The 27369-nt window shown below is 38.8% G+C and overlaps 2 protein-coding genes across 2 annotated transcripts in view; both read left to right on the top strand.

Annotated features, from left to right (window-relative positions):
* The first annotated feature begins 1061 nt into the window (after window positions 1–1061).
* On the top strand, window positions 1062–27369 carry LOC114561486 (NACHT, LRR and PYD domains-containing protein 12). Its single transcript, XM_028587538.1, has 9 exons — window positions 1062–1148; window positions 1416–1559; window positions 2386–2483; window positions 2717–4541; window positions 12731–12904; window positions 17213–17386; window positions 22340–22513; window positions 24106–24279; window positions 27026–27369. The coding sequence occupies exons 2-9, from the start codon at window positions 1435–1437 to the stop codon at window positions 27039–27041; spliced, it is 2760 nt and encodes a 919-aa protein (XP_028443339.1). The 5' UTR covers window positions 1062–1148; window positions 1416–1434; the 3' UTR covers window positions 27042–27369.
* LOC114561482 (NACHT, LRR and PYD domains-containing protein 12-like) overlaps window positions 1086–27369 on the top strand; it is a 96409-nt gene continuing 70125 nt past the window's right edge. Inside the window, exon 1 of the mRNA XM_028587526.1 lies at window positions 1086–1148. The gene's annotated coding sequence lies outside the window, so the exon portion shown is untranslated. The remainder of the gene's footprint in view (window positions 1149–27369) is intronic.

Below are 27369 nucleotides of genomic sequence, written 5' to 3'. Positions count from 1 at the left end.
CGCCAAAACCCCCCTGCAGATATGTGCATAGATATTTATATATGCATGTAATAGAATAGATGAAATGTGTTATGTGTTGATGCATGTGTTTAAATGCTCCGTATTCAGACTGCAGTTCCAAGCATGTAATATCAAATGTGACCACAAGAAGGCGGCATAGAGCAACTTTAAAATCCCATCAGTCCCCTGAAGTTCCAGACTGTAAATCACTTCTACATGACCTGGATTCTCCACGTGCATCAGTGTTCTCATGTTGAGTCATGTGTGGAAAATTCACCCTGAAACACATTTTAGGAGAGGAACCGATACTAACTACTATTAAATATAAAAACATTATAAATATAGCTGTAGACATTAAACAAAGATATAGTACATATGAAAAAACAAGAAAATAAAGAATTTTTAAAATAGAAAGGCTAGATGACTAGATTAATTACTTTTTAAAGGCAACAAAGCTTGGAGTCACCTTGAAAAAATGATATTTGTGGTATAAAATGTACTCATAAGAAAATATTATTGCACATTAGGGACCGTTCGGTATTTATGGAATGGACCACCGGAGGAAAATAGGGGAGGGTCATGTCTTTTTATTTTTTGTTGAGGGGAGGGTCACCTAACTTTTGTATTCATGAGAACAGCAACATTTCAAAGTTGCTTGTTTGGTGCATATTTTTCCATGTAGCTCTCAGCCCCCCACCCCCATCACTAACAGATGGGTCCCTCACAGTCAGCCAGACTTTACAAAAATAAATCCATGGACATGTTGCAGTTCACAACATGGAGAGAAAACTTAAAGAAGAGAAACTTTGTCTCTAAATGCAGAATATGATCAGTTCTTTGGTGTGTTTGGTGGCAGCTTCACCAGCAGCAGGAGAGTTAAAAACTGATCTGTGTGAACACACACACACACACACACACACACACACACACACACACACACACACACACACACACACACACACACACACACACACACACACACACACACACACACACACACATATAAACACACTCCCGCTCAGATGAAGTCATGTGATTTCCAGTAAATGGAGAGGGGAGGAGCAACACTGTTCAGTCAGTTGAGACTCCATTCAGAGAGGACAGAACAGAGCAGAAGGAGGAAACTGAAGGCTGAGGCAGGCTGAGTGGTAATCCAACATTTATTATTTTACTGTCAAAGTCTCTGAGTCTGTTTTCTCCCTGTGAACTGTAGAGGAAAGAAATATTAAGCCGCATACACATGATGAACGGCAAAACCGCGAGGTAGGGTGTATAGTAGTGAGTCAAAGTGCAGCGCAGGGTAGTTGGGCAGCACCACAGTTCCTGGTTGTCGCTTCCCGTTATTGACTCTTGTTCAAACTTGTTTCTTTTAAATGTTGTGAGTTCACTGTCAGTGTTGCTGTTTTCCCTCTCAGGCTGACTTCAGATCAGAAGATGAGTGATTTGGAGGAAGAGGACGGAGCAGAGTCTGGAGTATCTGGCTGTCTGTCTATGAAGAGTGACCAGTCCATAGAGCAGCCTCTGACCTTCAGTAATGAACCTGGACCCTCAGACACAAAGTAAGACAACTGATACTTATTTATATGACTTAATCTTCAGGTTCCTTTTTTGTTTTTAACAGGAACGTGCGTGACTGCATGTGAAAAATAATAACATGTCCAATACTCAAGCATGTTTAGGTCTTACAGTAAGATTCCAGGATTAATGTTACTGTCTCTCACAGAAAGAGTCTTTGGATCAAAATAAAATCTGTTCTACTACTGTGAGTCCGTTCCCCTCTACTGATACCACATGAACAATTCCAGATACATTCTGCAATGTGCATCTCAGATCACATTGTCCGTTACTATGACCACTACTACTGTCATTACTAAACATCAGGCCAAAATAACAATACCGTCATTGGCTTATTTCTAGGTAACGACCGCTATAGAAAAATCCAGGACATAGACTGTACCTTAGGATACCGTAATGTGAAACGACAGCTCATTTTACATGCAGTTACAGTACATACAACGAAACAATGCTGAGGGAACATTACTATGTTTTTTTTAAATGTTGGTTTTGAGTGGTATGCATCTCCACTAACGTGGAAAATATATTTAAACAGGAATATTAATAATCTCACAGCTTGTCTCTGGAATATTAACTTCTCCTGCAGCGGGAAGTCAAAGGCTGAGGGACTGCAGGGTTCGCTAACGTTAATGTTTTTAATACATATAAAATATCCTGAGACACCACTGTTAACATGCTGGTCTTCCTCAATATTCACACCACTTCTAACCTCTGTTGAAACCTAACTGACTCTCGACAGTTTGGCCAAATCTTAATATGTTTCATCAACAATCAGCAAATCATTTTAGTGATGAAGAAATGTTTTCACAGAAAGAGGAAGAGGAGTGATGTTTCTGAGGAGGAGCAGCCGTCCAGATCCAGAACCAGAACTGGACTGCAGACAGACAATCAGAGCAGCTCTGATCAAAGTAAGTCTGTCCATCTGTCTGCTGATGTCTTCATGTCTGAACACACCACTGGTTGTTGTAATACTGAGACATTTGTTGAGTCAGACAGCAAAGACATTTAACATTATAAATATCATTATAGTTTAAGTCCATCAAAAGTTTAACTGCATGTTTTCATATTGGTAATGAAAATTATCACCAGATTGTCAACTTTTCTTTTTCTTGTTCTGTCTCTCACCTTTGTCCTTTTTTAGTGAATGTTCGTTGTCAGAAACATAAGATCAGGCTGAAGGAGACATTTGAACGTGTGACTGAAGGAGCTGAAACAGGAAGTAGAACCCTCCTCAACAGGATCTACACTCTCCTCTACCTCATAGAGGGACAGAGTGAAGAGGTTAATACCCAACATGAGGTGAGGCAGCTCGAGACAGCTTCCAAGAAGAAGACCCTCCATGACTCTCCAATCAAGTGCTGTGACATCTTTAAAGCCTCACCTGACCAACAGAAACACATCAGAGTGGTTCTGACGAGCGGCGTCGCTGGCGTTGGAAAAACCTTCTCAGTGCAGAAGTTCTGTCTGGACTGGGCCGAGGGTTTGGAGAACCAAGATATCAGTCTGGTGATTCCTCTTTCCTTCAGGGAGCTGAACTTGATCAGAGATGAGCAGTACAGTCTTCTGGAGCTGCTCCGTGTTTTCCATCCATCATTACAGGAGGTCCCAGCAGAGCAGCTCGCTGGCTCTAAACTTCTCTTCATCTTTGATGGCCTGGATGAAAGCAGACTTTACCTGGATTTCAACAACAATGAGGCTGTTTCTGATGTCACACAGAAGTCCTCAGTCAACGTGCTGTTGACAAACCTCATCCAGGGGAAGCTGCTTCCCTCGGCTCTCGTCTGGATAACTTCCCGACCTGCAGCAGCCAATCAGATCCCTCCTGCGTGTGTTGACAGGGTAACAGAAGTACAAGGCTTCACTGATGACCAGAAGGAGGAGTACTTCAGGAAGAGAGTCAGTGATGAAGAGCTGTCCAGCAGAATCATCTCCCACATCAAGACCTCCAGGAGCCTCCACATCATGTGTCTGATCCCAGTCTTCTGCTGGATCACTGCTACAGTTCTGGACCACATGTTGACTACAGACCAGAGAGGAGAGCTGCCCAAGACCCTGACTGACATGTACTCACACTTCCTGCTGGTTCAGACAAAGAGGAAGAAGCTCAAGTATGCTGAGGGACATGAGACGAGTCCACAGGAGTTGACGGAGGCTGACAGGGAAGTTCTTCTGAAGCTGGGGAGGCTGGCGTTTGAACAGCTGGAGAAAGGAAACCTCGTCTTCTACCAAGAAGACCTGGAGCGCTGTGGTCTGGATGTCACAGAGGCCTCGGTGTACTCAGGAGTTTGTTCAGAGATTTTCAAAAGAGAGAGTGTGATCTTCCAGAAAACAGTCTACTGCTTCGTTCATCTGAGTGTTCAGGAGTTTCTGGCTGCAGTCTACCTGTTCCACTGTTACACCAACAGGAACACACAGGTACTGGAGGACTTCCTGAGGAAGAGAGCTATGGATGATGATGATGATGATGATGATGATGATGATTGGGACAATGACCATTACCCATCCCTGCATGTCTTCCTGGAGACAGCCATGGAGAAATCCCTTGAGAGTAAAAATGGCCACATGGACCTGTTTGTGCGCTTCCTTCATGGCCTCTCTCTGGAGTCCAACCAGAGACTCTTAGGAGGCCTGCTGGGTCAGACAGACAACAGTCCAGAAATCATCCAGAGAGCCATCAACAACCTGAAGGAGATGAACAAGTATGGAATCTCTCCTGACAGAAGCATCAACATCTTCCACTGTCTGACGGAGATGAACGACCACTCAGTCTATCAGGAGATCCAAGAGTTCCTGAAGTCAGAGACCAGATCAGAGAATAGACTCTCTGAGATCCACTGCTCAGCTCTGGCCTACATGCTGCAGATGTCAGAGGAGGTTCTGGATCAGTTAGACCTGGACAAGTACAATCCATCCCGGGAGGGACGACGGAGATTGATTCCAGCTGTGAGGAACTGCAGAAAGGCTCGGTAAGTCCAGATGTGATGTATTATTTTGAATCAGTGTGAAGCTGAGGCCATCAGTATTAAACATACATAATTTACACACATGAACAATATAAAACTTACACACTATAAAAGATAAACCTGCTTATTGTAAATTGTAAATTTATTGTTAGGAGGATAACCCCTTGAGATGAAGCATCTCGTTTTCGAGGGGGTCCACGAGACATAAAACAAAGACAATACAACACATATACATTCACACTCGCTAAAGCTCTCCCTCATCCCATCTCACCCACCCTACCCGCCCCACCGATTCCTTATTGAAAACAAGTCTGTGTATACAACATATTACAGTATTGAGAGGCAATGAACATTTAGCCCTTACATACACATATGCATATGCATATATATATATATATATATATACATACATGCATACATACATACATACATACATACATAATATACATACGCACACCTACACCCATACTCGCATGTGTACACATAAATAAAAGGAAAGGACAAAAAGTATCCCAAATATTTGGGCATATAAAAAAAAAAATCCAATCATACATTAGGAAACATTTACAACAGTTTGCATGCAAGTAAGTAAAGAACGATGTTTTGAAGGAGTACAAAGAAGTGAAATTTAAAGGCACGTCTACCACTCTCTTTAAAGATGTTTGGCACAGTGAAGAAGGGATATTCAGTATGTCTCAATCTATAGCTGGGTCTATATGGAATTAAATATTCCTTCAAATAAGAAGGATAATCAGAGTAGACACATTTAAAAATAACCTGGTACCAGTGATACTGTCTTCTGGTGATAATAAATTCAATGAGTCATACATTACACAGTGGTGAGTAGTAAAAAGACATCTCAGCACAAATCTGCATACAGTACTGAAAGCAACACTTAATGGTTTAAGATTTGATTCTGATCAACAGACACATTAGATGTGTAGATCACTGTGTCATCTGCATATAGATGAATATAATAGTCCGAGCATATTTGAGGAAGATCATTGATAAATAAAGAAAATAGGAGAAGCCCTAAGGAAGAGCCTTGAGGGACACCTTTCTTCATTATTAAGGACTGTGATACAAAACCATGAAAAGAGACACACTGACGTCTACAGTGAAGATAACAATAAACCAAGAGCATGTTTAAAAAGGCCTATTGCATGTAATTTGTCAAGAAGCATATAATGATCAATCATATCAAAGGCTTTAGTGAGATCTATAAATATAGCGCCAGTCGACATGTTGTTGTCTAAGGAGGATGAAACATCATTGTTAAATTTTAGAAGAGCAGTAGTTGTAGAAAAATTTGGTCTGAAACCAGATTGATTTGGTGACAGTCTAGAGAAATCATTAATATATTTGAATAATTGTTTAAATATTAGTTTTTCAAACACTTTGCTATACTACTGAAAATGGAAATAGGTATGTAGTTATTAAGATCAAGTGCATCGCCACCCTTGTGTATTGGTGTAACTCTGGCAGACTTCCACATTGATGGAATGACACAGGTGGATAACGATAAATTAAATAAATCTGACAAAGGAAATGCCAGTACATGAGACGCAAGCTTAATGAACTTGATGTCCAATCTGCCAATATCAGTACTATTGCTTGACTTTAATTCAGAAATTGCCTGCTGAACGTCAGTAGGATTTATTATAGCAAATGAGAAGGAGCTGCTAAGCTCCGCTGCCAGACTAGAGTTGGGGAAGTTAGAATATTGTGAGCTACAAATAGAGGAAAAGTGTTGATTAGAAGCATTGGCAACCGCTTGCAAAAGCAATGCTTTTAGTAGAATTATTGAGTAAAGAATTAAGATTTTTCCAAAACTTCTTAGGATTATTAAAGTTATTAGACAAGGAGTTTTTATAATAATTTGATTTAGCATTCCTTGTTTTAGTTGTACACATATTACTTAATTGTTTATATACAGCCCTGTCTATTGAGTCCTTTGACAGGTGGTACATTTCCCAGGCCTTATACCTTTGTTTAAAAAGATGTATTAAGTCAGCATCAATCCAAGGTAAATGTTGGCCCTTGACCCTTATATGATATCAAAGGGGCATGTTTGTCAATTACTTTGAGGACTTAAGTGTAGAAAAAGTTCCAAGCATCTTCAAAAAAGGGGATAAGGTGAAGCCTATTCCAATTTAAATCTAATAAATCTTGGATGAAAAAGTCAGTGTTAAGATGTTTACTCTGCCTTACCCTAATTACCTTGGGTGGTAGGCGAGGTAATCTAATTTTCCATGCACAGAAAACCATGGAATGATCACTAAAGAAATTGGGTAGAACACCAGATTCAATGATTCTGTCTGAGTGGGTGACTAGAATCCAGTCTAATAGAGATTTGGATCTGTGGCCAACCTGAGTGGGTTCTCTGATTAGTTGAGTCAGGTTTAAGCTTTCAAAGAAATTTCATTTAGAGATGAACGATCTAACCAGTTAATGTTAAAGTCACCAAGGATAATCATTTCGTTTGAACTACCAATAGATTTAATAGTAGTACCTATGCAGTATATTGACTCTGTAGGGGAGCTTGGAGGTCTGTAGATGTTCCATATAATCAGCTGTTTATTTACGTGAAGACAAATTTTAACAAAAAGACATTCAAAGTGTACAGGGTTTTCCTTTGGGGTTACAAACTCGGAAAATAAATTTGAGGAGACATAAGTGGCTACCCCTCCTCCATGAGCACCCCTATCAGCTCTATACAAAACATAGCCATCCAGTTTGATTTCCTCATCTGATATGTTATTATTCAACCAGGTCTCAGACAGTGTGATAACACAAGCCAGGCCCTTAAAAGATCAATTTTATGTGGTAAGCTCCTAATATTCAGGTGTATAACAAATAAGCCTTTATCCATATTAACTATTCAGGTGTATAGGAGAAAAGGTGGACAGGAGGGTGAGGGGTAAAGAGGGAGATAGAGAGCAGCATACACGCACACATATGCACACACACACATACAAACATAATCACATATAATCATAGACTGGCTAGGCCAGATCATAACAGAATACAGATACCATCTGCTAAATTTATCACTCTAGTTACATGATTTGAGAGTCTAAAGTTAAATAGTTTTCCTTGTAGAGATAATCATTTGAGTCAATTTCAATCCCAAAACAAAAGAAGGCCTAGTTAAATTAACCATTCATCAACCATGGGAGCTCAAAGAAGAAAATGTTAATTTAAAAAAAAAAATAAAAAAAATAAAAAATAATAATAATAATAATAATAAAAGAATTAGGCTATTTGGCCTAAGAGCCAGGTAGCCCGACGACTCAGATGAAGATAATTGAGTTCACTTCAATAGATATAAGCCTTTCATGCCACAAATAAGAGCAACATCGAAATCAAATCAGTTAGTCTTATACCTCAAGTTAGATGAGACAAGTAAACCAGAAGAAAACTAGATTGTTAAGAGCCAGAGAAGTGAACATCAATAAAGAGACTAGGAAACCAGGATAAAGTTTGAGAAGTGTATTAATATACACAGAAACATGACATACACCTATACAGATAAAACACAGGTATGAAAAATAACAACTAAAATAATAAAGTGCGCACATAAAAGAAACCCTTTTCAGTTCTATGAGCTCAATTGTTCTTTGATGACAAGAGTTCAGAGATGTTCAACGTTGGGGCCCATATGAGTTTGGTTTCTGTTTGTCCTACCACCATGAAGAAGGAATCCAGGGCAATCCGTATAAGTTCTGAGTCTCGATCCTGTAGCTGCCACCCAGCCCACTGAACTGGGAATCTGTAACCCCTGGAAGACTCTGGAATCTGAAGAATCAATGTGATCCAATATCCCTCTCTGGACCGGACCTCCGGTCCATCAGTTCTCTCAATTACTATTCATTAATAAAACCAATTGCTTAGGCTACAATGAACATAAAATGAGGTGATATTTCAGTTAACTCATAAAATATGTATTCTTGATCATCTCTGAACTCTTGTCATCAAAGAACAATTGAGCTCATAGAACTGAAAAGGGTTTCTTTTATGTGCGCACTTTGTTATTTTAGTTATTTATCTGTATATGTGTATGTCATGTTTCTGTGTATATTAATACACTTCTCAAACTTTATCCTGGTTTCCTAGTCTCTTTATTGATGTTCAATTCTCTGGCTCTTAACAATCTAGTTTTCTTCTGGTTCTGGTCCAAATTCACATTGTTATCAACTACATAACACTACTACGAGCTATTTCATAAATGTACATTCTTACTACATCATAATAAGGGTCACAAATATTTTTTTTTACTTGTATTTCTGTTGTATCTGTTAGCCTGTACAACTCATTTCTAAGTGCTTTGTAAAGCATAGCAAGTCCTCATTTTTGATAGGCTCACATCATGTAGTCAACTAATCAGTAAATTATGGATTGATGTGTTTGGTAAGTGCTTGTTAAAGATGCATTAACACATTAACTATCTGTAGGCATATTTCTGAAGGCATGTCCAAATAGAACAATACATGTCTGTCCAGGTTCTGTTAGCCTTTGGAACTCATTTATAAATGCTTTGTAAAGCATAGAAAGTACTCACTTTAGATGGGCTCACACACTATACTTAACTAACCAGTAGTAACTCATGAGTTAATTATTAGGATTACATTATTGGTAAGTATTTGTAACATATGTGCTAACACATTAGTTTAGGCCTTTTTCTAAATCATAACATTTTATTTAAGACATGAACAAATGTAGGTCTAGATAGTCTGATAATCATTAACTTCCTAGTTTTAAACAACCGTTTACGTTCCTGAGTACCTAGTTGATAATTTTAAAATTACTTCATTTACAAATGGTTAAAGTGATGGTTCGGAGTAATTTTACCCTAGGGTCCTTTGCACCATGACCTTGAGCCAAACACTTCCCGAGAAGCTTTTTTCACCTGGGTCTAACATTGGGAGAGTTAGCGTAGAGTAGCGTTATCAGCTGAATAGCTTAGCGCAGGGGCTAATGGACCCACGTTTGTATCTCGTAAATGACCCGACTAATAATGCCCGAAATGATACCAAACGTCTACAGTAGTACATATAGGTTATGTACTCATAAAACGATGAATTGGAAAGTTTGTAAATACACCAGAAGTTGATGTAAATAACACTTGCCTGCTGGCTTCTGCTCTCTGCTGTTGTTGCTGCTGTAAGACGAGTGCTTAGGGACGTCTACAAATTACAACACCGAAAAGAGATACAACAAAAATATTTTTTAATTTAACTTATTTTTTTTAAAGTAAGTGCTGTAGTATAACTAGCAGGAGAAAAGTAATAACTGAGATAAGTGTGGAGACATTACCTTATTTAATCATTAAATTAATACATATTTTTGTTGTATCTCTTTTCGGTGTAGTAATTTGTAGACAGCCCTAAGCACTCGTCTAACTGCAGGTAGCAACAACAACAGCAGAGAGCAGAAGAGAGCAGGCAAGTGTTCTGGTGAACTTACAAACTTTCCAATCCATCGTTTTATGAGTACATAACCTATATGTACTAGTGTAGACCTTTGGTATCATTTCGGACATTATTAGTGGGGTCATTTACGAGATACAAACGTGGGTCCATTAGCCCCTGCGCTAATAAGCTATTCAGCTGATAACGCTACTCTACGCTAACTCTCCCATTGTTCGACCCAGGTGAAAAAAACTTCTGGGGGGGTGTTTGGCTCGAGGTCATGGTGCAAAGGACCCTAGGGTGAAATTACTCCGAACCATCACTTTAATGCATTATGTAGGAATTATTAAAAAATATACTGTAGGAACTATGCTTTACAAATGATAAAAAAAAAAATTACTACTAGTTTGTAGATAGTTTATAAAGGGAAAATTATTTAATTTACCAATGTTTTTTGCAATACTTAGAAAGTGTCAAACTTCTATTTCTAAACATAATTTTTGAGAGCCTTATTTACTATGAACAAGCCATTTACGAGTGTGTATACAAATGCTTTATTCATGAGACTTAAGATAGGAGCAATGCTTTACAAATGATCAACAAAGCATTTAGCAATAGTTAGGAACTGGTTTATAATGGGAAAATTATTTCATTTATAAATGGTTGTTTCATTATTTGTTAAGTATAAATCATGTACTTACAAACATATTTTTCAAGATAAGCTATGAACAAACCATTTGTAACTATGTGAACAAATGCTTTACTGAGGATGAACTATGTATGAACAATAAGTAATAATGAGCAAACCATTAACTAATAGTTAACTAATGCTAAATAAATGATAAATTATGGACAGTTGTTATAAATTGCTACCCATAACATTCCTAGAACCTTTTTTTTTTCTTGTGTTCCAACTACACAAATTTGGGGATTTTTAAGTTCCTCTGACCGCAGTTCCTGTAACTCTTTCAGCATCTACTTCAGGACAGGGTCTTTTCTACATAGGAACCTAGGTCAACGAGGGTTGTGTTTCCGGTACAGACAAACCAACAACGGGAAAATCGTAACAATTTTTGTCGTCTTATTCATCACTAAATTCACTTCTGAGAATGTTTTAGGTGGGAAATGAACTGTTTACAATTCGAATATAGGCAGTATTGTGAAAATGGATGCCAAATTGACAATTTGCGCCAAAGTTTTCGGAGTTGAGATGCTCCATGAAGTGAGGCGACAGCCAGCAGGTGCCTGCCGGAGCCGGCAGCTTGTTGCTCAGCCAGGAATGCCCGGAGACCCTGCTGTAAGCTGGAAGTATCTCAGACCACTCTTGTGAATAAGAGGCTTTTATTTCGCCGTTGACGGATTGTTTGGTTAAATATCACAACACATCTCCATTATAAGATCAACGGGAACCTGTGGTTAACTGTCTTTTCGTAATTAAACTCCAGAAGCACACACACACAGAGTCACAGCTCTGCAGGCAGAGGCGGGGGAGAGAGAGAGAGATACCCGTTTCTCTTCAGGAGACTTGTTTAAATTATACATTAGATTTAGTATTTAGATCATACTTTTTTTGGTGTATTTGTTTTCTGATTTTAAAGCTATAAAGACCGTTGTAGTGCTTGCGTCACTCACTTACCCCTACTACCAGTCCCTATGGCCACTTGGCCAGTGCGAATGTAAATGGAAAAAACGGTTTAGGGGGAGAGTAGTTAGTAGAACTGCTGAGAGCGGGGGAGATGTTTTCCCCTCTGGTGGCTTTCAGAGTATGACGTGACACAGTCTGTCTCTATGCACCAGGTTAGAGGGATCCTTGTACAATTGTATCATCTCTTTCATTTCCAACCTAAATTCGTTTTTGCAACTGAAATATTCAAAATAAACATTGAATTTGTGAATCTTAATCAAATCTATCAGGAAATTAGAGGCAATACCCAGCCCTAATGTCTTTAATTATTGTTTGATGTGAGAGAGGATGTGAGGGGAGGCCATCAAAACATTTCCATCCTTGTTAAATAAAACCTGCATCTTTACATTATTTAGTTTCCTACAATGAGCACGTTTTGATATGATTTTTCTGCATTATAAATGAGTTTGATTTATAAACACTAAGGAAGTTTTCTCTCTCTCTCTCTGGTAGTGTTTGAATGGACTGGTCTGTAAACAGGTTTATTCCAAAGATACTATGTTTTTTAAAGCTTGTCCGATTTCTGGTCACCCTAAAATCAGACAACGCGTTTCTTTTCTATTTCTGTAACATTAAAGACAAGAAGGGCAGAGAAAATAGCAGCAGACATTGGCGCTGTGTTTTTTTTTATTGAATTAGTCCTGATTTACTGAGACAGCAGTCAGCTGCTGGGACGACCTCCAGGTTAATTGTGCCAGTGAAGGAGAGCTCAGCAGGTTCACTTCAGTGGTGGGATTTTATCTTCCTGAGAGAAGTAGTGATTTTGTATTTCTACTATAAATTAATCAGTCTTAATTTCATCATCCCCAATCCTTTTTATTCTTTGGCCCGGGATGACTGTAGGTCATTAAGCTCGAGCCAATAAAAAGTGGATTAAAAAAGAGAATAACTACTTACCAAAACATTATTATAATTGTTATTATTTTTGTAGAATAGAATAGAGATGGTTAAAAAATATCAATTTTTTATTTTAATGATCCATTATCGGTTAAACATTTCCAAAATGGATCTCTGTCTGTATGGCATGGGCATTTAGAAAGGGGTCCCATGACATAAGAAGTGTAAGATTTGATTGTTTTTATTGTCTGTACTTACAGACTTTCTCACTGTTACCTCTCTGAGACTGACTATGAAGTCGTGGCCTCAGCTCTGAAGTCCAACCCCTCCCATCTGAGAGAGCTGTACCTGAGTGACAACAACCTGGAGGATTCAAGAGTGGAGCGTCTGTGTGCTGGACTGCAGAGTCCAAACTGTAGACTGGAGACTCTCAGGTCAGTTTATGTACAGTGTTGTGCTCACATGTGCTTATCTCCCTCTTCTCGCCTTGACCTACCCACATGTGAAGTTGATAGTGGGAGTGAGAAACACAAGGCATTGTGAGGCATTAGATAAGGAGCTAACGCTATGTACCGAAAAACTATAGTACAGGGGAAGTGACAGGCTGCGGCTGGAAATCAGAAGGATGGGAAATAGTTTTAACGTGACTTTAAAATTAACATCGAGCCAAATGCTTATGTTATCATTAATAAGCTCATTCTTGTTTCCTAACATCATCCCGAATAATAGGAGCTTAGTTGGGATCTTCAGGGAGAGAGCTACAGTTTATGTTAGCTGCCCTAGACTGCCCTGCAAAGGCAAAAGACCTTAACTCGCTAGAGTGTGAAACTGAGAAAAATGACTTTAAAGTTTCTGTTTTGTCCAGACAAAAGTATTATAGGTAGAACTCCCAAAATTTGACAACTAGTTGTTATAATGAAGAAATGTTTGTATGCAAAAAATCTTGAGTTCAAAATTGACCTTTGACCCTTGTTTGGCAGTTACTGTACTCTGCCTTTGTATCATGTGCCAAAAACAAGGAGTCATGCAAAGGCAAAAGGCAGTAACTGACATATAATCAATATCTGCTTGCTGTTCACCATACTTGCATCCATTATAAGAACACCTAACCAAGGTCTAGTCATCATGGGATTTGTTTTAAATTATATAGAAGTCATTTGGTTGTTCCTATTTAGTGCTATTTGATCAGGATAGTGTGGCAACACTAACACAGTTGAACAGTATGACAGATAAGTTACTTTGCAGTACAGTATACAGTATGAATAAATACAAGACATATTTTCTCAATAAAGATAATTTAATTATAATTGAATACAAAGGTTTATTTATTGTTTAACAATAAATATATAATGTATAACACTTTTGCAAGGCACTGTATCCGTGTCATATTCTCATTAGGGGCTGAGCCCCCCTAAAGGTCTGATCCTAGAACAGCCCCTGGTTAAGGGTTAAGGGCCACCACACTGCTCAAGATGCACAGTCAACGAATTTGACTTGGATTACTACTTTTTAATTCTGAGATAACATTTAGGTTAGCATACTTTGTACGACCATTAGCAATAACTAGCTTAGTGCTTTTATGGATTTGTGTAAGATTTGACATAAACACCTGCAAGATTGAAATATGGCTCAAACACGTATGGATTGTTGTGGATACAGCAGATGACGTGCTTTGCTATGGATTATGTCTTCCATGGATTATATCGGATTGCATGGAAAGGTAGAATGCCAGCTGTGTATTTAATGATTCGTTTTCGGCGTCTGATGTGAGGCTCCGTAAAGTGAAGAGGTGTGTCAACAGCTGTTACGGCGTTCTGCTGTGGTTTCTCGTATGGTTTTGGATGTTACAGTTGTCATAGTCTTTTATTTTCTTGTTAAAACAATCAAATTGACTCACAATATTTATTCACATGATAAAGGAGGTCTCAAATACCCCAAAAGTGACATTAACTAATTTTTGCCCAAACATGATGTTACAGCGTTTTGTCTTTGTAGGGCAGTACAGCTGTCAGCGTTAGCTTCCACTTCATAAATACCTTGTAACAACTGTATTCTCAGTAACGTGACAATCTGCAAGAAACAGGTTGTAGTAACGTTAGTGACAGCACTGTTGACCTTTATCAATGCCATTAGCATTGTGGCTAACACTTTTGTTACTTAATTTGTGACAAATCGTTTTGGCTGTGCTTTCTAACATAATGTCATTGTGCTAACCGAGCTCCGTTAGCCTTTACAACAGAGCCGCTTCAATACACTTGTTAGATAATGTTTCATTATAGAGACCTTTCTTGATTTGAGTTTGTAGCTGTGTACTCGTGGTGCGAAATGAATGTAAACAAAGTGGTGTGCCAGAAATGAGATGTGCCATGACATACAGTACAGGCCAAAAGTTTGGACACACCTTCTCATTCAATGTCTTTCTCTATTTTCATGACTATTTACATTGTAGATTCTCACTGAAGGCATCAAAACTATGAATGAACACATATGGAATTATGTACTTAACTCTGCAAACCCTTGGTGTTCTCTCAATGAGCTTCATGAGGTAGTCACCTGAAATGGTTTTACCTTCACAGGTGTGCTTTGTCAGGGTTAATTAGTGGAATTTGTTCCCTTATTAATAAAAAAACTACAGTTTCAATAGGGCCTTCGGTGCTCGGGCGCTAATAATTCCTTCAGTTTCAATAGGGCCTTCGCCACTGTCGGCGCTCGGGCCCTAATTAAAGCTGCAAGCAGCGCTGGACCGGCCCTCACTCCTCTGCGCACTTTGGGGTTACTGGCGGACGACGCTCCTTGCGACCTTGCATTTGCGCGGCACTCAGACACTGCAAATCGTCACCAAAGAAAAGGAAACTCCCTGCTCAGTTCAATGATCTCACAAAATAGTCTACATCAAACGGGTCATTAGATATAAAAAGGGCCAGGTCAAACATCACCAATCAAAAATGAACTCTCTGCTGAGATGGCCTCAGGCCTAGACTCTTGTCAATCGTGAGACATTTTGGGCAGATATGACAATGTACACTCAAGATACAACAACTTCTTGCTCAAAATGGCTGCCACGGCGCGCCCACACCGTTGGACAAAAAGTTCTGCTTTAAATAAGTTTTCATCATTGAAGTCTTTAGATGACACCAACTGAATTTTAAGTTGATCAGATGAAATCTCTCCGAGAAGTTTGTTAAAGTATAGCACCTATAGTTTTGGGCCTACTTCCTGTTGCCACTAGGGGGCAACAGGACAATGTTTCGAGCCAGTTGGACAATGTACACTCGAGTTACAGCCACTTCCTGTTTCAATGGCGAAACGCACAAAATGGCTTCCCTGCCACGGCCACGCCCTATGACCAAAAATGTTTCTTTTAACAACTTTTAATCTTTAATGTTTTAAGATGGTACAAACCAAATTTGAAGTTGATCGAATGCAATCTCTAGGAGGAGTTTGTTAAAGTAAGACATGTGGAAATGGCCAAAATCGCACTAATTTCGAACTTTCAATTCAAAATGGCGGACTTCCTGTTGGGTTAAAGGCATGGCTCCAATGAGCTTTTTGTACGACTTGATATGCTACATACTGTAAGTGTACCATGTTGCGTTAGGCTACGTTAAACGTTCTGCAGGGGCTCAATTCTTTTAATTTTGTAGGGGGGTGCTGGCGAGACATTGTTGTGTACCTTAAAATATCAAATGTTTCCCCAGGCCTGATGCATGTGCAAGGTTTCGTGAGTTTTTGAGTATGATGAGGTCCCCAAAAATGGCGATTTCCTTCAGTTTCAATAGGGTCTTCACCGCTGTCAGCGCTCTGGCCCTAACAACACCCTGAAAGCTAATACAACAGCCTTACCTTACTAAGTATAACCTAGTTCAGTTTATTTTATGGAAGGGGACAAATTAATAAAACACATGATTTCCCTTGGGTTAAAAAAGCGAGAATTTGTTAAATGGCTATGTTCATCTGTAGTTCCCTGCCTTCGAGGTTAGAAAAGACTTTTTTAAATACAAAAAAAAGAAGACAACACAAGCAAACAAAACTTAACAGAAACAGAATACAACAAAACAAAGCACAACACAGAACCTAGCACAGAAGCTAGAAAGATATACAACAAAGCAAAGCAACAGAGTATAAATTGAAAGAAAAAGATTACAATCATTAAAAACAAAAGCAGTATTCAAAGTGGAGGAAACAATAAGTAAAATTCATATATGTTGACTTTGCAAACTAACAGAATACATGTATTAGAAAATGGGTTGAATGCTGACATGTATTGAACATCCAGTGTTTAAGCTGCTTAGTAAAAGACGTATATGTGTTATATATATATATATATATATATATATATATAAACTGTCTAATGTGGTTTGGGATTGAATTCCACTCTTTTGACCCTCTGATGGACCAGGCTGACTGACTAAAAGAACTTTTCCGCAGCATAATAGTTCAATATAATCAATAATAATAATCAATAACACAGTCTCCTCTTGAGGATCCCCAACAGTATCTGATCTTCTGTTGATATAGGCAGCAAGTGCTGGTGGAGCTAGGTTGTGAGTAACTTTATATAACAAGCATACGTTTACATATTTCATTAGGTGTTCCCAGCTTAAAAGCTGGTCGTTTTTTTAAATTAAGCAATGATGGAAGAGCTTAGTTTTTAAAATCTAAAGTTTGTATTGCTTGTTTGTGTAGTGATTCAAGTGGTTTCAGCGTGCTGCGGTTATCATTGTCATTTTTTCTTTATTTAGATTGAGGAACTGCGGTTTGTCAGAGATCAGCTGTGCATCTCTGGCCTCAGCTCTGAAGTCTAACCCTTCCCATCTGAGAGAGCTGGAGCTGAGTTACAACAAGCTGCAGGATTCAGGAGTGAAGCTGCTGTGTGGTTTTCTGGAGAGTCCACACTGTAGACTGGAGACTCTGAGGTCAGTTCACTGACTCTGTTACTATTATAGATCTTATATGTTTAATTAACAACTGAAACTAATTTATCTACAAACATAACATATCTATAAAGTTGTAAATGTTCTTTTGTTCATATTTTCATGTTTCTTGTAGTACATTTAGTCTGCAGTCCCAGAAGACTTGTGTTTATTAACCCTTGTGTTGTCTTCCCATTGGCCATAAACTTGTTGTCCTTCGGGGTCAAAATTGAAAACAAACCATTTAATATTGTGCTATTTTGCTCAACGTTTTTAGCCATTTTTCCTTTGCTTTTGAAGGTTTCTGCCACGTTTTTAACGCTTGTAAAAATAAATCATGGTGATGCATTTACACTGTACTGAAATAGAATTCGGCCATAAAGGGATAGTACTGATCACCACAATTTATATTTGTTGGTTTTTGTTAGTTGATTCAATGCAAGTGTGATGATATTGCATTACTATTATTTTTTACAATTGTTGGTATGGATACATGCACACAAACCACTTGTTAACCTTTACTCAGTGTTTAACCTTGGTTGGGGTTATAGTGAAATTCCTTTATATAAGTTAATGGGGAGTCCTCTTAAGTAATGGTTAGATAGTGAGAGGATGGTCTATCGGGAGATCTGTAAGGTGAATAAGAGGGAGCAGTTTACCTCAATTGGGGTGGCAAACGCTGAAGGAAAAGGGGTTATACTGTTTTTTAAGACCACTGCTACCATTAAGGATTACGTTGTTTATGTCTGTCTTTTTTATCTTTTTATTTGTTTTTTTATTCTTTAACAGTATTTTTGGAGAAAACAGCCTTCTGCCAATTATTAGGCTATCAGTTATTGATGCAGCGTTAACATGAATGATACATCGAGTAGCAATGCTAAAATAAGAGGATCCATAGTCAGCTTTTCTAGTTGGAATGTTAAAGGATTGAGAGGACCAGTAAAACGGGCTAGGATATTTGCTCATCTTAAGAAATTTAAAACAGATAACCGCAGACCATCTTAAACTTAAAAAAATATGGGTTGGACAGATCTATCATTCACATTTTAAGACTAAGGCAAGAGGAACAACGATATTAATCCATAAAAAGATACAGTTTGCTCTTAATGAGTCAATATCAGACCCACAAGGTCGGTTTATCATAATGGCTGGCTCTCTTTTTAACACTCAATTTATACTTGCTTGTGTATATGTTTCCAACTAAGATGATGTTGGTTTAGTAAATAGGTTAATTTCCGCATGAATACTGAATGAACCTAGCATGAATTCACATTATTTGATTTTGGGGGGTGACTTGAACTGTGTTATGGATCAGACATTACATCATTCAAGCTCCAAATCAGTATCTCCATCCAAAATGGCTCGGGCTCTGTCTACATTTATGAATGAAGCAGGCTGCATAGATCCTTGGTGCTTCCTTTTTCCTCACAGTAAAGAATTCCCATATTTTTCGCATCTACACCACTCCTATTCAAGTATTGATTATTTTTTCGTAGACAAAACTCTGCTGCCCTCTGTTAAAAAAACTGAATATTCAGCTATTGTGGAATCAGATCATTTTCCAGTATTACTAGACTTATGCTTCTCGTCTAACCGCACAGAAAGACCCAACTGGAGAGTAGATCCAACTCTATTGTCAGACAAAGATTTCTGTGGATTAATATCCAGGGCTATAGATAATTTTTTACGAGAGAATAAGTCGGACTCAGTATGCGTCTCTCTTATGGGAGACCCTGAAGGTTGTAATTAGGGGAGAAGTAATATCATATGCTGCAAAACGCAACAAAAACAACAGGTTAAGGCAGGAGCAACTCTTAGATTTAATACTTAAATTAAATCGTAGGTACTCCATATGACCTTCCTCTGAACGATACAAAGAGAGACTGGGCTTACAAATGCAATATAACCTGCTATCAACTACAAAAACTGAACAGCCTTTGCTTCGGTCCTGAGGTCTTGTATATGAGCACGGTGACAAGGCAGGCCGGTTCTTGGCAAATCAGCTGAAATGTAGATCTGCTGCTCAATTTACCACAGTTCCAGAAGACTTCAGGAGAACTTACAGTTGACCCTGTTGAAATAAATAATACATTTAAAGCCTTTTATTCAAATATAGATCTGAATTCCCAGAAGATGACTCAAATATGTGTGCATTTCTTGATAACTTAAATGCTCCGTCCATAGTTTTCGACAAGAGGAAATATTTGGAGGAACCCCTTACGCTAAAGGAGCTTACAAATTCAATTAAAGCAATGCAAAGTGGCAAGGCCCCCGGACCACACGGCTACCCCATTGGATTTTGCAAAAATGTTGTTCCAAGCTAGCTCCTCTTCTCCTCGAAATGTTTGAACATTTCCTGGATCAGGGGGCCTTGCCGCAAACACTCACAGAGGCTACTATTACGTTTTTATTAAAACCTGGTATAGATGCAACGGCGTGTAGCGCCTATCGGCCGATATCGCTTTTGAATGCCGATGTAAAAATATTGGCCAAACTTGTCGCCACTAGGTTAGACACTTGTTATGACAGACACAATTTCTATGGATCAAACTGGCTTTATTAAAGGTAAAAAAAATTTGGATTTGGACCAAAACTTGTATCATGGATTCGCTTGTTATATGCCTCAGCTAAAGCATTGCTAAGGCAACACAGCAGGGTTGTCCTCTTAGCTCACTGCTTTTCGCTTTGGCTATTGAGCCACTCTCTATCATGTTGAAAACGTCACAAAACTTTAATGGAATCTACAGAGGAAATATGGAACATAGAGTGTCCTTGTAAGGTGTTCCCAGCCTTATTGCTCTACATTTCGGATCCTCTGCCATGCGCCTCTGACATTTTCAAAATGCTGGATTGATTTGGTGGTTTTTCAGGTTATAAATTAAACTTTTCAAAAAGTGAATGCTTTCTGGTCCATAATCCATCCCTTACAATTGCAGAGTCAGCCTTGCCCTTCCCTCTCTCATGGTCAGGATTTCAATATTTGGGAATCAATGTTACCCGTAATCTATCTGGTCTTTATGACAAAAACTTCATACCGTTGATTGGCAATCTTAAAACTGACCTCCAGAAGTGGAGTCTACTAAATCTGTCTTTAGCAGGCAAAATTGCATGTATTAAAATGAACGTACTGCCCGCATTTTTATATATGTTTCAGACTATCCCCGTCTTCCTCTCAAAATCTTTTTTCAGATCTGTCGACAGTCTGATATCCTCATTTTTATGGTGCAACAAACACCCCAGGGTTCGTAAGGTGCTCCTTCAAAGGCATAGAGCGAATGGGGGACTGGCCCTGCCTAACCTCATGTATTATTACTGGGCGGCAAACCTACAAAAAATTGTTTATTGGATATAGGTCCCAAATGCTGACTGGTGTCAATCGGAAGCAGACACCTGTACATCATCATCACTTCCTGCACTAGTTACTGCCAAGCTTCCACTGTCTCCTAAACAATACTCCTCATGCCCTATTGTAACTTCCACCCTTAGGATCTGGTCTCAGTTTAGACAAACTTTCAATTTGAGAGATTTCTCCATTTATGGTCCCATATGTAATAATCACATCTTTCTCCCAGCCAAATTTGATCCTGTCTTTGCAGATTGGCAAAGAACAGGCCTCTATAAATTCAGTGATCTGTACATAGATGGCACGTTTGCCGATTTTAATGCCCTTTCCGCCAAATTTAAGTTACAGCACTCCAGCCTTTTCCGCTATTTCCAGGTTTGTTACTTTGTGCAATCCATTAGCCCATCCTTCCCCAGTCTAACGCCAAGAACTGGACTGGATATAATTTTGCAAATTCCTGTGCTCACTAAGGGTCTTACCTCTCGAATATTATCATGTCTCTTAGTGACTTATCACTTAATAAGATCCGAGCAGAGTAGGTTGAAGAGCTTGGAATAGTTATATCTGATGAAATATGGAATAATGCCTTGGGTAGGTTAAATGGGTCAACATCATGTGCTCGCCTTGGTTTAATTCAATTTAAGGTTTTCCATCGTGCACATTATTCTAAGGCCAGGCTGTCTATGATCTACCCTAACGTAAATTAATTATGTGATCATTGTCACACAGAAAAGGCAGACCTGTCCCACATGTTCTGGTCCTGTAACAAGCTGAACACTTTTTGGACTACGGTATTCCAGACCTTGTCTGAGGTGTTTGACAGAGATATCCGGTCTAGTGCTGAAATGGCTATTTTTGGGGTTCCAGGGAAGGGTATACAAATGACAAGTGGACTAAAAGACGTGTTTGCCTTTGCAACTCTTCTTGCACGGAGAAGGATTTTGTTAGAGTGGAAATCGGAACACCCACCCAAAGCCTCAGGTTGGATGAACGATCTGATGCTATTTCTAAAGTTGGAAAAATATTCCTGTAGAGGGTCGATTGACAAATTCCATAAGAGATGGGATGCTTTGGTGTTTCATTTTGAAAGGCTCAAGACCCTTCTCCGAAAATTAAATAGGAACTGCGTCCTCCATAACTAACACTGCTCCATTGTTTGAGCTCAGCATACCGGAGTATAATTATTATTATATAAGAGCTGATGGCGAATTAGCCCATATACATGTGCATCCACAGACATCCTTTATTCATACTTTTATTTTATGTGTATTTATTTACTCTGTCGCCAATTTTTTTTTTCCTGTGTAACTACTATTTGCATAAGCAGTAGATGGGGGTTGGGGAAAGGAAAAGAAAGAAAAGGAAAAATGTCTGTAAGCAATTGCTGTTCTTTTTTGCAAATAAAGATTTATAATTTTTTTTTTAAACAAATCATGGTCTATATATCTAATGACAATTCGCTATAGAGTAATTGATCACGGAAGTTTGAATCTGTGAATATCCTTTTTAAATGTGCGCACGTTTATAAAACGGAAGGGACGGATTATGAATCCGTGCGAACAGTTTATGAAACCGAGGCAACTGATTTTCATCGTCATTTATTCTTTATTCAGATTGAGAAACTGCAGTTTGTCAGAGATCAGCTGTGCTTCTCTGGCCTCAGCTCTGAAGTCCAACCCCTGCCATCTGAGTGAGATGGACCTGAGTGACAACGAGCTGCAGGATTCAGGATTGAAGCTGCTGTGTGGTTTTCTGGAGAGTCCACACTGTAGACTGGAGACTCTGAGGTCAGTTCACTACCTATGTTTCTATTATAGATCTAATATATATATATATATAGTGCTGCTCATAAGTATTCATACCCATGCTAAAGTTGACTAAAAAGAGGAATAAAAATATCATCTTTTGGAAATTGATCTTAATGCCTTGAAAAATCCAAACTTTTAAGGACACCAATTTTTTTTGTGAATGAATAATGTATTGTAAATAAATAAATGTTCTTCCTTAAAATACATGGGCCAAAATTATACATACCCCTATGTTAAATTCCCATAGAGGAAGGCCGATTTTTATTTTTAAAGGCCACTTATTTCATGGATCCAGGATACTATGCGTCCTGATAAAGTTCCCTTGGCCTTTGGAATCAAAATAGCCCCACATCATCACATATCTTTCACCATACCTAGAGATTGGCATGGTTTTATTTCAGTTAGCCTAATAGCTGGTTTGATTTGCATTGATATGGATCTTGTCTCAGTTAGCTATTAGGCTAACTGAAATAAAACCATACCAATCGTATCCCCTGGATCCATGAAATAACTGGCCTTTAAAAATAAAAATCTGCCTTCCTCTATGGGAATTTAACATAGGGGTATGTATAATTATGGCCCTGTATTTTAAGGAAGAACATTTATTTATTTACAATACATTATTCATTCAGAAAAAAATGGGTCTCCTTAAAAGGTCAAATTTGTCCTCATTCTATTAATTAAAGCATTAAGATCAATTTACAAAAGATTCTTTTTTTATTCCTCTTTTTAGTCAACTTTAGCATGGGTATGAATACTTATGAGCAGCACTGTATATATACAGTACAGGCCAAAAGTTTGGACACACCTTCTCATTCAATGCGTTATTTTCATGACTATTTACATTGTAGATTCTCACTGAAGGCATCAAAACTATGAATGAACACATATGGAATTATGTACCGTATTTTCCGGACTATAAGTCACACTTTTTTTCCTACTTTGGCTGGTCCTGCGACTTATAGTCAGGTGCGACTTATATATCAAAATATATATAATTTAACATGTTTTTACATGTTAATTCATACTGAAAACATTACCTACAGCCGCGAGAGGGCGCTCTAGGCTTGTGACAACTAGAACGCTCCTCCTAAAGTCAACTGAGAAAGAAAAGAGACAAACTGCAGATAGTAAAATATGCAGCCGAAAACGGTAATCGAGCAGCAGAAAGAGAGTTTGAAATGAGGGAGAAACTTATGAGGGAGACTGGCGAAAAGGTGACTCTTACTGCAATGAAGAAAACAAAGAAAGGTAATCGGCTAATCGTGGGCTGAAAGATGGCCAGAGGAGGAGGAAGGAGTCTGGAGGGGCTCGTTCAGTGTGAAATAACTGAAAACATGTCTTATATTTTAGATTCTTCAAAGTAGCCACCCTTTGCTTTTTTATTAATAAGGGAAAAAAATCCACTAATTAACCCTGACAAAGCACACCTGTGAAGTGAAAACCATTTCAGGTGACTACCTCATGAAGCTCATTGAGAGAACACCAAGGGTTTGCAGAGTTATCAAAAAAGCAAAGATGATAACAAAACATGATGACATTTTTATCATCGTCATTTATTTGTTATTCAGGTTGGTGCACTGCAGTTTGTCAGAGATCAGCTGTGCTTCTCTGGCCTCTGCTCTGAAGATCAACCCCTCTCATTTGAGAGAGCTGGAGCTGAGTTACAACAAGCTGCAGGATTCAGGAGTGAAGCTGCTGTGTGCTTTCCTGGAGAGTCCACACTGTAGACTGGAGACTCTGGAGTAAGTTCACTGACTATGTTACTATTATAGATCTAATATATTTAATTAACAAAAGAAACTAATATATGTACAAATATAACTTACATCTATAAAGTTGTAAATGTTCTTTTGTTCACATTTTCATGTTTCTTGTAGTACATTTATTCTGCAGTCCCAAAAGACTTGTGTTTATTAACCCTTGTGTTGTCTTCCTATTGGCCATGAACTTGTCTTTTGGGGTCAAAATTGAAAATGAAGTTTTTGGCCATCTTTCCTTTGCTTTTGAAGGTTTTTATCACGTTTTAACGCTTTAAAATAAAATCATAGTCTATATACCTAATTTATATCACGTAACTAATTTTTTGTTTAAAACAGTAGACATTTTGAATTATTTTGCCTAATAGTTAAGACTGGTTTATATCAAAGTTTAGTCAGGACACTGTTTTGAAACCATTTAAAAAAATCAAATGCTTTAAAATTGAATGAAACCCAAAGTTCAATCAAAGTAATCATTAGTAACAAAGTAATTTGACCTGTGAAGCACATTCATGCATCCATGTTCATGGGCAGTTGGGCAGTTGAAGTTTTAAATACCCTTCAATCCAATCCAATTTTCCAATCCAATTTTATTTATATAGCGCATTTCACAGATAAACAAATCAACAAAGCGCTTCACAAGGTACATACAAACAAATATGGGGTAAAGAAAATACAACATGACATGAGGAGAGACGAGGAGAAAAAGGCAACTCCCAGACGCCCCCACTAGGAGTGCAGTGTGGGAACAGGAAAAAAACACCTCAGCAACATAATATAAGCACATAACCAATACAATGGCAAACAAGACACGCAATGGCGGAGGGGGGTGTTGGGTGCATGGGGATGGGGGTGTTGGGGTTGAGGTAGTCCAGCACAGGCAAGCAGACATCTGGTCCTGCAGCCAAACAAAGGCGCTGGTCCCAGACCTGCCCGCCTGACTGGGGGTAGAAGCGGTGAAGGCGCTGGATAGGGGGTGGGGGGTGGTTGCATATCTGTATATATGTAAGAGTTTGTGTATGTGTAGGCCTGAGTAGTCAAGCTACGTCTGGCCCCCGTAATCTGGTTTTCTCAGTCCGCACGATTGTCATTGCGATACACAGCCGGTTGCCATGGAGTCAGCCTTGAAACAGGACCCAGTACGAGTCAACAATCAACAGGTGTCAGTGGGAGTTGGGTGGGGAACGCAAGAGTGTGCCTCGCTGTAGTGCTCCAGGGGGAGTGAGTATTCAACACCGGCCTCGGCCAAGGCCAGCGCTGGTTCAGGGAGCCGAAAAGATAAGATTGGAATTTGTTTTGTCTTGGGGCGAGGAGCCGCAGTTAGTCACTCTCGACTTCTCTGAAGTGTCCCCTCTGGTCTCCATATCGATCAAATTTCCTTGCCAAAACCGTGAGTTTCCCCAAGATGTTGTCCAGCTTGTCCAGTTCAATTGTTTTCTGGGTTTATCTGAGCACAAATCACAACAACTTTAAAATGTGTCAGTCTGAACAGTTTGAACTAATTTAGTCTGAAGTCAAACTGAAATCCATGAGAGAGAAACATCTTTATATAAATAATTAAAAGATCTTCAAGAAGTCCTATTCCTTTTTCAAGAAGGTTTTTTCTCTAAAACCTTTAAAACACTGTGTGCATATTTCCAAATGCAAACACCAAAGGCACCTCACCATGCACTTTCTGACGTGATGGGATTGAGAATGTGTTGTCGTGTCACAAAGAGATGTCATCATGTTGGGTTCAGGTGTTTGGAATCTCCATTTTCTGAACTTTTTTATCTCTGAACAGATAATTGATTTGGATGATTTCAAACAGAAAGGATTGCCTTGTAAGGTTACACTCATTTACAACAATTGAAAGCTTAGCCTCTCATGATTCAATTAAGCCCACACACAAAGCATAAGATGAATTATAACAGTTATACAACTGTAATCAAGTTAAAGAAAACAAAGAAATACAAAAGTAGACTGCCCAGCTAGTGTTGAGAGTCAAGTGTGTATTCATACCTTTTTCAATCTCCCTTTATCCACAACGGTGATATTTTCCCCAAAACCTTTTTTTCATACCTCGCCAAGACTCCAAGTAAATGGAATATCCAAGCCATTTTATCCAAAACTAGCTGAGTTCCATCAAAGTAATCATTAATTTTACCTGTGAAGAACATTCATGCATCCAATGCAAATGTTTTAAGTTTTAAATTCCCTTCAGTTCACTTGTTTTCTGGGTTTCTCTGAGCACAAATCACAACAACTTTAAAGTGTGTCAGTCTGAACAGTTTGAACAAATTTAGCAGTTTAGTTCCACTGTTTACTTCAGTAAAATCTGTGTGGTATTAATGCATGTTATATGGGTAGGAACCTTTAATTGTATTGGTGTAGTAGGGGGACATGTTTTAGGGACGGAATGGCACTTCAATGGGTTACTCAATAAAGCGGTTACGGCCAGATAACAGTGAACAGTGAATCACGCTCGTTATTTATCAATAACACGACAATCTGCAGAGTCAATATACTTGATCCCCAAAGTCTCTGCAGGTCTGTGAGCTTTACTCCAACATGCTAACATGAGAGCTGAAAGGAAGCAGGATGCTCTACACAGCAGCTCCACTTGGTGTCTGAACAGAACTGAAGTCTCTGCTGCTCTTTATACTGGATGTTCTGCTTCCCTGACTGACAGCTGATGAACGGAATCTCTTGAAACACTCATTTATCTCCTCTGTTGTTCTTCTCTCATCAGATGGAAGGAGTCTTAACCCAGAGTGATCAGAAAGGAGGATGTGTTGAGACCAGATGTGGAGTCCTCCATCATCCCTGTGTGTTCCTCTGTGTTCTGCTCCAGACTTAATCTCTACTGTCCAGCTCTATCTCCACAGCACTGTGGAGTCAGGTCTGGCTACAAAACAGATGCATTCTGGGATAGAAGAAACAAACTCTCTGGGTTGTTTGCATTTCTTTAAACCAATCACAACGGTCTTGGACGGCGCCAAAGATTTTCTAATAAGGAAAGAAGTTCCACTCTCTCGTTACTTCCGGCTTCTGAACTGGTTGCAGTTCCACTCTTGATCCATATAGGGGGCGCTC

Source organism: Perca flavescens, chromosome 9 (assembly GCF_004354835.1).
Source record: "Perca flavescens isolate YP-PL-M2 chromosome 9, PFLA_1.0, whole genome shotgun sequence".
NCBI lineage: Eukaryota > Metazoa > Chordata > Actinopteri > Perciformes > Percidae > Perca > Perca flavescens.
This window is presented reverse-complemented; position numbering and strand designations above follow the sequence as displayed.